Source organism: Microtus pennsylvanicus, chromosome 11, assembly GCF_037038515.1.
Source record: "Microtus pennsylvanicus isolate mMicPen1 chromosome 11, mMicPen1.hap1, whole genome shotgun sequence".
NCBI lineage: Eukaryota > Metazoa > Chordata > Mammalia > Rodentia > Cricetidae > Microtus > Microtus pennsylvanicus.
Window position 1 is genome coordinate 102,884,115 of NC_134589.1, and position 12,539 is coordinate 102,896,653.

Here is a 12,539-nt window from a genome sequence, read left to right on the forward strand (position 1 = left end):
GCACAGTAAAGATGAAGATGATAGCAGCTGTGTTTGCTTTTTCAGAGTGCTACAAGTAATCTGTTCCTAATCAGCGCTCACCACTGAATCCGCAGTCCCTGACTGTTCATGTAGTTCTTATTTTTCAATGTTGGGGTTTGAAAACTAGAATATAAGCATGCTGGTTAAGGGCTCTGCCACAACCCCAGTCTTTTTTTTTTTTTTTAAAGATGTTTTGTGAACCACTATGTAGATGATGAGAATTGATTCTGTGTCCTCTAGAAGAGCGGCCAGTGCTTAGCCAGCTCTTCAGTCCCTGGACCATCTACTCGCCTTCCATATTTACATGGCTTCTGATGGTCAGACTCAAGGTGCCTAGCTTGTGCAGACGTGCTGGGCGTTAGGTCCAGGGTCTCCAACATGGAAGGAAAGCATTGAGTCCTGCACTTAGCCCGTTGGCTTAATAGGTATATAAGCAAGGTTTGGTCTGGAACTTAGTATATAGCTCAGGTCTTGAAACTTCAGCTTCTCACATGCTTAGATTATAGGAGTACACACCGTGGTTAGCCCCTCTGGCATATTTTAGAGGAACATGTTTGTTTTCCTGAATTTAAACATGCTATTGATAGATGATCGGTACAAAGTATATCCATTACTTTTCTGTAACTTTAGACAGTTTATGATTTTTTTTGTTTGTTTGTTTTAACTTAAGGATGACCAAATAATTAACTGGCTGCTGGAATTTCGTTCCTCTGTCATGTACTTGACAAAAGACTTTGAGCAACTTATAAACATCATCTTGGTAAGTTTACGCTAATTCACCGACTAAGCTTAGTTAATATTTTGAAAACAGTATATAGCTGTTACACCTTTGCATTGTCTTCCTTTTCCATCTCTAGAGATTGCCGTGGTTGAAGAGAAGTCAGACAGTGGTGGAGGAGTATTTGGCTTTCCTTGGTAATCTTGTATCAGCACAGACAGTCTTCCTTAGACCGTGTCTCAGCATGATTGCTTCTCATTTTGTACCTCGTAAGTAGTTGTTACTTGCTTGTAAAAATGAACTTTCTTCTTCCTCTCCCCTTCCTTTCACTTGCTTTCTCTGCCCTTGCCTCTCTTATTCTAAAGTAGTTTATTTGGCTCACAGTTATGGTCTAAGGTCATGTGCTACTTCTGATGGCTGCTACTTTGCTTGCAGAGCCCTGTTTTGGCACAGGGTATCATAGGCAGAAAGCGTATGTATGCCAATGTAACTTTTTTTTGTGTGTGTGTTTTCTGCTTGTATGCAACCTTGTGTACAGTGACCAAAGAGTCTGGAAGAGGGGATCAGATCCCTTTGAACTAGAGTTCAGAGGCATTTGTGACCCATCATATGGGTAATGGGAATCAGGTCCCCAGGCAGAGCCATCTTTCCAGCATCCCTCTCCCCTCCACCTTTCAAATTTTCTGTTCCTTGTTTGTCCGTGACAGAATAGTATAACAAATTTTCTTTTTTCTCCAAAGCCCGAGTGATCATTAAGGAGGGTGGCATAGATGTTTCAGATTCTGAAGATGAAGATGACAGTAAGTATAAAAAGAAGAGTCAGCAGTGTGCATCGTCTTATCTTTGAGAATGTGTTCTAAATCACGTCTCAGTACTTATTTATTCTCATGGAGACGACAACAAGTGACAACCTTTGATAGAATCTTGTTGGTTTTTTGAGACAGGGAGTGTCTAACTGTTTAGCCCAGCTGTCTTGGAACTCACTAGGTTGGCCTTGAACTCAGAGAGATCCACCTACCACTGAGATTAAAGATGTTTGTCACCACACCCAGGTTTATAGACTATTTTTGGTACATTCATAGTGAGCAGTCACCCCCCCCCTCCATTGGAGATGCGTTCTTTTTTTCTTTTTTTTTTTTAAATATTTATTTATTATATATACAATGTTCTGTCTGTGTGTATTGCAGGCCAGAAGAGGGCACCAGACCTCATTACAGATGGTTGTGAGCCACCATGTGGTTGCTGGGAATTGAACTCAGGACCTTTGGAAGAGCAGGCAAAGCTCTTAACGGCTGAGCCTTCTCTCCAGCCCTGGAGAAGCGTTCTTATGAGTCCTTGAACTGGCCTTGAATTTACATAGCTGAAGAAGACCTTAACTCGTGCTCCTCTTGCCCCTACTTGATTACTGGGGTTGCAAGAGTGTACTGCTAAGTCTGTTTTATTTTTTTATTTTTGTTATGACAAAGCAGTTTTATTTTATTTTTTTAATTTATTAAGGATTTCTGCCTCCACCCCGCCACCGCCTCCCATTTCCCCCCCCTCCCCCGATCAAGTCCCCCTCCCTCATCTGCTCAAAGAGCAATCAGGGTTCCCTGACCTGTGGAAAGCCCAAGGACCGCCCACCTCTATCCAGGTTTCCTAAGGTGAGCATCCAAACTGCCTAGGCTCCCCCAAAGCCAGTACGTGCAGTAGGATCAAAAACCCACTGCGATTGTTCTTGATGTAGATTCATCTCAGTGCTTTGTAAATGCTAGACAAGCAGTCTACCAGCTGAGCTACCTCCCCCCCTCCCCCCCCCGCCATTGTTTTGTTTTTTTTAGGTAGGGTCTCTGGCCTCCAACTCAGCAATCCTGCTCCAGCAGCTGAAGTGTTGCATGTGTTCTGTGTGCTTTGCCATTCTCAACTAATAACTCTAGCTCTTTCTAGATGAATCTATGCAGGTGTGATATAATTAATCCATTTAATACTCATTGTTGATTGAGGAGACAAACCTTGCAATTCCTTTTTTTTTTTTTTTTTTTTTTTTTTTTGCTTATTTGTTTGTCTTTTGAGACAGGATTTCTCTGTGTAGTCCTGGCTGTCCTCAGAGATCTACCTACTTCTGGGATTAAAGGGGTGTGCCACTACCTCCCATCAAACTTTGCAATTCTTATTTCTCATAGTTACTGAGTTTTGGTTAGAAAGTGTTTTTAGCTTCATAGCTTCAGAAACATGATTTTGAAGTTTTTTGTTTTGATGTTCATACTTTCAATTTTTCCTTGTAGATCTTCCTGCAAATTTTGACACATGTCATAGAGCCTTGCAAATCATAACAAAATATGTCCCATCGTGAGTATTGTTTTGTTGACTTTGAATTCTTTGAATCATGGTGTTTAGTTTAACAGGTTGAGTCTTAGTTCTGGTGGGTCACTTGCCTGTAATGTGTGCACACGGCTCTGGAAGGAAGAATTGAGTAGATTATAGAGTGTTAATAGCATCAAAAACTGGGTTATATTGCTATTTTTCAATTGTATTGATAACACATGTTGAAAATTCTATTTTCTATTCATTATGTTGTTTTAATTTATTTTATTAACTTACTTAAAAATTTAATTTGTGTGTGGGTGTAGGCACAGGTGTTGAGTGTGCCATCATGCTGGTCAGAGGACAGCTATCAGTAGACTCCATTCTGCCAGCTTACCTTGTAGAAACTCAGGTGCCAGGCCTTGAAGGCAAATGTCTCTCCCTCTAAGTCATTTCATGCCTGCGTAACTATTTATGTTTAACCTATACATAGTGCTTCTACCTCTCTTTTCTGTAGGAGTTGGGATTTTGCTTTTATCTTCAGCAGATATGATATCCAGATACTTTCTCTTTGAACCTGTGTGTACACTTTGCCGTATGAATGAATAAAATGTGGTTATCAAGAAGTGTGGCAGGCTTGTGGGTTTCTTTAGCAGTATAGACTATTAGTGTTACTTTTGTTAACTAAAAATGGGAAGCTGGGGTGGAGTATTGTATATGTAACCTCAACAGTTGGGAAGGTAGAGGCAGGAGGATCAGATATTCAGGTCATCCTTGGTTACACACAGTTTTATGCTAGTTGATGCTAGCCTGGGCTACATGAGTCCCTGCCTTAATCAAAAAATACCAAGTTAATGATACTTTTCCTCTTTAAATAATATACTTATATACTGGTACATGTTCTTAAACTGAAATCTGTCAATCTGTTGTAGAAGAAAAGCCTGTTTTTGACTTGCTGTTACTAACAAAGTTAAAAAAATAAAGTATATTTCTATGTAAGTTTTTTTATATTTTTCTCTGCAAGTCCTTGATTTGGGCCTTTAATTACTTGTGGTAGGGTTCTTTTTTGCCTCTTATTTCCTTATTATTCTTAGGATGCAAATGCTAGCTTTTTAAAAAGTTAATATGGATTAGATTTTTTTTTTTTTTAAACAGGACACCATGGTTTCTAATGCCAATACTGGTAGAAAAATTTCCATTTGTGAGAAAATCAGAGAGAACATTGGTAAGAAATCTTTCATGAAAAGATTATTTTGTGACTTTATTTTAGATGATGTTATTATTTTCTTAAAAATGCCTGTCTAGAGTTTTAAACTCAAGATTTCATTTCATGGAGTGTTATGGCGTAGGCCTGTTGTGATCCTAAGTGATCCTGACACTTGGGAGGCTAAGCAAGAGGACTTAGGCAAGTTTGAGGTGAGCCTGAGCTACAATGTGAGACTCTGGCTCAAAAATCAAAAGAGAGAAAAAGCTAAGAACGTTTCTCATATTCTTTTGCTGTGGGATAGTGCTCTTATACACTAAATATTTTCCACTCATTAGTTTAATAAAAGGTTGATTGACCAGTAGCCAGGTAGGAAGTATAGGCAGGGCGGCCAGAACAGGAGAATTCTGGGAAGAGAAAAGGCAGACGCAGTCACCAACCAGACGCAGAGGAAGAAAAGGTGCCAAGCCATGTGGTTAAACATAGATAAGAATTATGGGTTAATATAAGTTGTAAGAGCTAGTTATTAATAAACCTGAGTTAATAGGCCAGTTTATAATTAATATAAAGTGTTTCTTTGCGTCTGAATGGCTGTGGGACTGGGTGGAACAGAATCTTCTGTCTACATTCTTTTCTCTTTGTTATATTTTCTGAAACAGGGTCCTAATCTATGGCCCAGGCTGGCCTCAACCGCCTCCTAAATGCTAGGATTATAGGTGTCTCCTAGTGTCTAATTCCTTTCCTAGCTAGTATAACTTAGTACCATTTTTTGTTTTTTGAGACAGGGTTTCTCTGGAGCCTGTCTTGGCACTTGCTCTATAGACCAGGCTGGGGGGCTGGGATTAAAGGCACGTGCCACCACTGCCTGGCATCAATACCATTTTATTACTGTGTGTAGGTCATGGTCAGCATCCATTTCAGAAATAATCTTTTGTGTTGGGTGCTTATACATATAAGAATTACCAGGAAGGTTGCAGATGTAGCTCAGTGGGAATGCATGATTTGCATGCACAAGGTTCTGGGTTTGACTCCCAGTACCACAAGTGAATAAAAAAAATAATGAATATTACCAGAAGGTAATAGTGTATTACTGAGTAGAATCATTTACTTGTGGTGATTAGATTAATTAACATACGTACATTTGAATAGTTCAGTTTCTGAACTGACAGTCCCTTTTCTAGTCATGTAGTTAAAGTAGAAGTCATGTTTTGCTTAGGTCCTGAAACACTGCTGAATTGTTCATCATTTTATTTCTTATGCTTTAGGAATGTTATGTTCATAATTTACTAAGGATAAGTGTGTATTTTCCAACTTTGAGGCGTGAAATTCTGGAGCTTGTCATCGAAAAGTTACTCAAGTTAGATGTAAGTATCAGATCACCTGTATTTTTTTCTCTGTTTTCATTTATAAATTTTATGACTACATATTTTGTGTATGTGAAACAATAAATAATATGGTAGTTTGAATATAACTGGCCTCCATAATCCCATAATCCCGTATTCTCATAGAAGGTGTCACTATTAGGAGGTGTTTCTTTGTTGCAGTGGGTATGGTCTTGTTGGGGGGTAGGCTTTGAGGTTTCCTATACTCAGGATACCACCCAATGCATCAGTCTCAGCTTCAGCACCACCTCTGCTATCGTGCGTGCCTGCAGTGATGATAATTGACTGAACCTCTGATCAGATGTTTTCTTTATAAGAGTTGCTGTGTTCATGGTGTCTCCTCACAGCAATAGAAACCGTAGCTAAGACAAATAGCAGTGGAAAACAGTCCAGTTATTTGCTTCATTCTAGCTATACTTCTTTAACTTTACCTATTTTTGGCGGTTGTAAACAGTTCAGTCCTATGATTAGGTATGCACAGCCATACAAAGGCATCGTGGAAAGTGCCGTGAGCTAAACTGCCTTTCGGGACTGTGCGGTGTGGATGTGAGGAAGGCCCAGATTGAATGTTCATTTGAGCTTCTGCATATGTTTTCTGTTTGAAAATTCTTATTTATGCATACTATCAGGATAAACAGGTCAAACTTTTTTTTAAAAAAAAAAAACAGAGGAAGGAGGCTGTGGATGCATGTTCCCCTTGAACAGGTGTAGTTGGAGAATACTCAGTAACTACCTGTAGCTGGGAACAATGCAGTCAGGCTAGGGAGCAGGAGTGGTCAGGAAAGGGAAGAAATGTAATCTCTGGGTATTGGGAGGATCTGGAAGAAGATCCATCAAGGATGAACAAAGCAAAAGTCCATGGACTTGGACTGCACAGGTAGCTTGAAGTGCCCACAAAAACTTAGCCTGCCTATAGCACAGGTGCTTGGAAAGCAGTTAGAGTCTCCAAAGCCAGCTGGTTCGCTAGTCTAGCTTTATCTGCAACATCTAGGTTCTGAGAGACGCTGCCTTGGTGAATAAGGTTGAAATCAATTGAGGAAGACTCCTGATAACAACGTTGGACTTGTCCACACAAGCACGTCTACAAATCTAAGGTCACATACAAGGCCCTTAGATGTGTAATGGCTTTGGTGTTTCCTGAGATGGTTTGCCAGTGAATACTGCAGTCCGAGAGAGTAGAGGGTTAGGAAGAGGTTAGGAAGTATGTGGTGTGGGCATGGCTCAGAATTGGGGTTATTTGAATAGGACTGCAACCTGAGGAGCTACAACTCATTTTCTTTTGCTTTTTTTTTTTAAAGATTTTTATTTTTATTTATTTATTATGTATACAATATTCTGTCTATCTGTATGTCTGCAGGCCAGAAGAGGGCACCAGACCCCATTACAGATGGTTGTGAGCCACCATGTGGTTGCTGGGAATTGAACTCAGGACCTTTGGAAGAGCAGACAATGCTCTTAACCTCTGAGCCATCTTTCCAGCCCTGCTTTTGTTTTTTTGAGACAAGGTCTTTGTATATAGTCCTGGTTGTCCTTAAACACACAGAGATCCCCTAGCCTCTGCCTCCTGAGTGCTGAGATTAAAGGTGTGTGCCTGGCAAGATAGAACTCAAGGTGGAGAAAAACATTTTAAATTTTTATTTTTATTTTACTTAGTTTTTGGTCCCCCCCCCCCCCTTGTGTGTGTCTTTGTGTGTTTGTGTGTCCTGTGTAGTAGCATGTCTGGAGATCAGAGGGCACCTTGTGCAAGTTGGTTCTCTCCTTCCACCATGTCTATATGTCTGTTTCTGGGGATGGAGTGGCTTGGTGGTGATTACCTTTACCCACCAAACCATCTTCCTGGCTCTGATTTAGTTTTGAATTTATTTTATTTTATATATATGAATGTTTTGTTTGGTTGCTTGTCTGTGCACTTCATGTATGCGTAGTACCTGTGGATGTCAGAAAATTGTTTTAGATACTCTGGGACTGGAGTTGAGAATGGGTGTGAGTTGCCATGTGGGTGCTGGGAATTGAATCCAGGTCCTCTGAAAGAAAAAATGCTCTTAGTGTTCTTGCACACACCTTTAATCCCAGCACTCAGGGGCCAGACAGACGGATCTCTGAGTTTGAGTTCACCTGGTCTACAGAGTAAGTTACAAGCCAGGGCTACATAGAGAAACCCTGCCCTGAAAAAATCGAGATAAGGAAGTAAGCATATGAATGAATGAATGAGAAAGAGCAAGTGCTCCTAACACATGAGCCATCTCTCTAGCTCCTGACTTTTATTTATTGAGATAGGGTCTCACAGTATAGCCCAGGTAGCTCTTCCTGCCTGCTTCTGGCTCTGGACATGTCCCCTCTTTCTTCCTCATTCTTTCCTCCCTTTTGCCTAGGTTTCTCCTTCTACTTATCCTCTCTGCTTTCAGGCCACACCTATCCCTCTCCTGTCTAGCTGTGACTGTTCATCTTTTTATTAGACCAATCAGGTGCCTTTGGCAAGCAAGGTGAAACAAATGCAACATATCTTTACATAAATAAACAAATATATCTTTGCCTAGTTATAGTAATATTTCACAACAATGGTATTTATAGTAGATTGATTTTTCAACTGCAAATAGCTACATTTTAACTGTTTTCATTTATTCATTATTTATTTATTTATTCATCCATCCATCCATTTGTTTGTTTATTTATTTATTTGTGTGATATAGGTGAGTGTATCCCGGCAGGATATTGAAGATGCCGAAGAGGCAGCAGTTCAGTCTTGTGATGGGACAGATACCACAGAAGGATTGTTTAATATGGTCAGCACCTCTTTGTTTTGATATTGATGGTTAGACTTCTTTATTTTTACTTTGTATTTGATTCTTGTCTTTATGGTTAGCATTTCTATTAACAGAAACATACATTCGTCACTTCAGAGTGTCGAAAGACACAGCTAATGGCTTACAGGCTTTAATAGGCTTGAAGTCTTTTTCAAGGCTTCCTGTTAAGACAGAACAATGGAGGGGTTGGAAGGACAGCTGTGCTGGCAAAGTGCTTTCCTTTTGCTAAATTTGATCCCTAAAACCCAGAGAAAACATTGGGTGTGGTGAATGTGCTCAAGTTCCTAGTACTAGTTAAGCACAGACAGGAGGACCCCTGGCACGTTACTTGGCCTTTCTAGGGTAATTGGTCAGCTCTAGATTAGAGACCCTGTGTTGGAGGTGGACAGCATTCCTGAGGCAGAATAAACCAAGCAACTTGTGGCTTCTACGTGCGTGTGCACATACTTGTGGTAATACATAAATGAAGTAGTTGAGCAAACTTGAGAACACCTCCTTAAATAAGTCTGTTTTGGGATTATAGGTGTGTGATATCTTGTCCAGTGCTGACATATTATTTACTGCCTATAAATGGTTTATGTCCAAGGCTTTATGTTTGGTTTTGGGGAAATTTGTTTCATTTTCATTCCAAAATTTTTTTCATTGTTTATAAATTGCAAGCATCTGTGAGGAAACAGCAAGCAGAAAGTGTCCCAGTCTAGTGTATGTGTTGCCAGTTAGCTAGCTTAAAGAAGTCACTGTCTAGTTGTAGTTACTGTCTACCGTTAAAGTACTCGCTGTGTGTTGTAGAGCTCAGCTGCCCAGAGTTTGAGCTGAGTTGAAGTGCTCTTAAGGCCAGGCATCAGAGAACAAGAAAATTGCTGTGAATTCAGTGTGAGTCCCTTTTCTGGGATGTGGCAGGATGTAGCACCCATGTGTACCATGGTGAACATGTGGTCAGGAGACAACCTTCTGGAGTCTGTTCTCTTCTACCATGTAGATTCTGGAGATCATACTCCAGTCACTAGGATTGGTGGTAAACACCTTTGACTCACTGAGAATCACGCTGACTCTGTGCCTTTTGTGACTTCTTGACATTGGTTCTGAGGTTGTAACTGGAGAAGCTGTGAGTTCTTGGCAGACAGCACAGCAGCTGGTGACACAGCCTCAGCCATGCAGCTACAGAAGTCACCAAGACTGGGATGGGCATGTGCTGTTGAGAGTCAGGGCTGGGGACGCAGCTTAGTGTGCACAAGGGTCCAGTCCCAGTCACTCCCTCTCCCACCAGCCCCATTCCCCAAGCCCCCAAAAAGTAAAAGGGGGAAAAAGAGTCAGATTGGTATTTGTTTAAAATTCGAAAGGTGACTTTGAATCACATCTCTAAATGAGAGTGTGGGACAGTGTCTGCATTTTACTCTTCTCTTTTAGTCAGTTTCCCCAAACACTGAAGACTCCCAGTGACTTTTGTAATGTCAGTTTTCACTTCCTCAAGGATGAAGATGAGGACACCGAACCTGAAAAGAAAGCTGACCTGGATCGGCCTAGTCAGATGGCTCATCCCATCGCCGAACGCCTGGACATCCTGCTTTCTTTGCTTCTGTCCTACATTGAGGATGTCTGTCGTGTGGACGGTAATAACTAGAGTAACCTAGGTAGTTGGTTGATATCTTGAGAATGAGATAAGAAAGGGTCAGACAGATCAACTTCTGTGGCAGTGTCACACAATTTGAGAATGGAAGGAATGGGGTTAGGACCCAGGATTTAACTTCAAAGACCATGGTGTTTTCACTGTTGTGTAATAAAGGGTAATGGATGGCGTTTGGTTAACTTTAGAAGGGATTGCTTGTGTTTGACAGTCTCAAGAAATTTGATAATGGTGTCTCAGGATGTCTGCCTGTATTCTGTGGTTCCTTGAGAGGCCCTTGTTATATGTATTCATTATGCCAGTGTTGGGACTTCAACTTCACTGAGCCTGAAGACTTCGTGTCCATGCACATTGCTGTGGTGCAAGAATGAGTTTGTTGATTGGGCCTAGTGACACATGCTTTTAGTCCCAGCACTAGTATAGGTAGGTAGAGGCAGGTGCATCTCTGAGTTCGTGACTAGCCTGGTCTATAGGGCAAATCTCAGAATAGCCAGAGATATACAGAAAAGCTCTGTCTCTAAACAAACAGACAAAAGAATGAGTTAGCATAGATTTGGAAACCTGGCCTAGTGCTGCATGTCTGTATTCTCAGAACCTGGGAGGTAGAAGCAGGAAGAACAAGAGCTCAAGATCAGCCTTTGCTACATAGTGGATTTCAGTCCAGATTGGGTTACGTGAGCTCCTGTCTTGGAAAAAAAAAGAAAAGATAATTTTTGTAGCTTCACAGCAGTGTGTGATGTAAGGGATTACACTGAGTAAAGCAAAGTCAGGAGCCATTGAGATGACTCAGAATGGAGAGCTGCCTGCCGCTTGCTGTGAAAGCCCAACCTAAGTGATGCTTAGGACCCTGTCCACAAGGTGGTCACATACAGAAATCAAAGCCATCCATTTAAATTCTGTTGTAGCTATAGCTTAATTTCTGGGTTTTACTTTTGTTTGGGTTTTGCTTTTCTGCCCCCCCCCCCCCCCCCCGCCTTTGTGCTGTAGCCTTATGAATGTTCAGCCCTGCCCAAATGCTGATTCTTAATGGCGTTGTGTTCCTTTAAAAATATGTATTTCTGAAAATAAAGTTTGAATTTTCTTGTAGGTAAGATTGATAACAGTAAAACAAAGGATTTATACCGTGATCTGATAGCCATCTTTGACAAACTCCTGTTGCCTACACATGCCTCCTGCCATGTACAATTCTTCATGTTTTTCCTTTGCAGCTTCAAATTGGTAAGTAAAATGGCATTGCCATGCTGATTGAGTGAGTGATTGGTGATTGATTGATTTAAGGTCATACCTAACCCTGGCTAGCCTAGAGCTCAGAGTTCTGAGTGTCTTTATCTCCTGAGTACTGGGATTAGAGACGTGCCATCATGCCCAGCTGGAATATATATATATTTTATTTTATTTTTTTCTTTTCAATACACACTTTCTTTGTAGCTTTGGAGCCTGTCCTGGAACTTGTTCTCTAGACCAGGTTGGCCTTGAACTCACATAGATTCCCCAGTCTCTGCCTCCTGAGTGCTGGGATTAAAGGCGTGCACCACCCCTGCCCAGTTCAGCTAAAAATTTATTATTTTTAAAATTATGAGTATGTTTTTGTCTATGGATTTATGTGTAGCTCTGCTTATGTTTCCTTGGTATTACCCATTCTTTGTGGCTTGTGTCTGCTTCTCCATCTCAGTGCTGGACGCCATGTCCTTGCCAGCACAGCTGTCAATTGTTTTATTGATCCTGGCCATTCTCACTGTTAGAGGATGAAATCTCAAGTAGTTTTGATATTCATTTCCTTGATAACCAAGGATGTTTATTTCTCAACCATTTGTGTTTCAATGGTTTTGAGAATTCTGTTAGTTACGTATCCCTTTTTAAATTGTGTTGCTTTCTTGATGTCCAGGATTTTTGTTGTTGTTGTTTGTCTTTTTAGTTCCTTATATATTTTAGACATTAACTCTATCAGATGTGTAACTGGTAAAGATCTTTTCACATTCTGTAGCCTGTTGCTTTTTTCCCAAATGGTAGTGTCCTTTGCTGTACAAAAGCTTTTCTGTTTCCTTTTCCTTTCTTTCTTTTTTTTTTTTAAAGATAAGGTTTCCCTGTGAAGTCCTGTCTTGGAATTTGCTCTGTTCACAAGGATGGCCTTGAACTCACAAAGATCTGCCTGCCTCTGTCTCCCAAGTGCTGGGATTAAGGTGTACTGCCACCACCACTGGGCAACCAGCAGTTTTTGTTTTTCAGGATCATTTTTGCTATCCTGTGCGTCTTCATCTGTATCACCAACTTCCAAATAATGACACCTAGACTTACTTGAAATCTTGGCCTTAGCTTAGGCTTGTTTTTAAGTAGTTCTTTTTTTTTTAAATATTTATTTATTCATTATGTGTACAATATTATGTCTGTGTGTATGTCTGCAGGCCAGAAGAGGGCACCAGACCCCATTACAGATGGTTGTGAGCTACCATGTGGTTGCTGGGAATTGAACTCAGGACCTTTGGAAGAGCAGGCAATGCTCTTA

At 40.7% G+C, this 12,539-nt stretch overlaps 1 protein-coding gene across 2 annotated transcripts in view; it reads left to right on the plus strand.

The window, feature by feature from the left end:
- Positions 1–12,539, plus strand: part of Rrn3 (RNA polymerase I transcription factor RRN3) — a 43,270-nt gene that overhangs the window by 8,774 nt on the left and 21,957 nt on the right. The window contains exons 4-12 of one of the 2 annotated variants that reach the window (XM_075942078.1): positions 692–781; positions 879–1,008; positions 1,480–1,539; positions 3,004–3,067; positions 4,178–4,247; positions 5,492–5,590; positions 8,299–8,391; positions 9,884–10,022; positions 11,124–11,254. In XM_075942078.1, coding sequence (XP_075798193.1) covers positions 692–781; positions 879–1,008; positions 1,480–1,539; positions 3,004–3,067; positions 4,178–4,247; positions 5,492–5,590; positions 8,299–8,391; positions 9,884–10,022; positions 11,124–11,254 — 876 coding nt within the window. The remainder of the gene's footprint in view (positions 1–691; positions 782–878; positions 1,009–1,479; positions 1,540–3,003; positions 3,068–4,177; positions 4,248–5,491; positions 5,591–8,298; positions 8,392–9,883; positions 10,023–11,123; positions 11,255–12,539) is intronic. The other variant, XM_075942079.1, reaches the window with a different exon arrangement.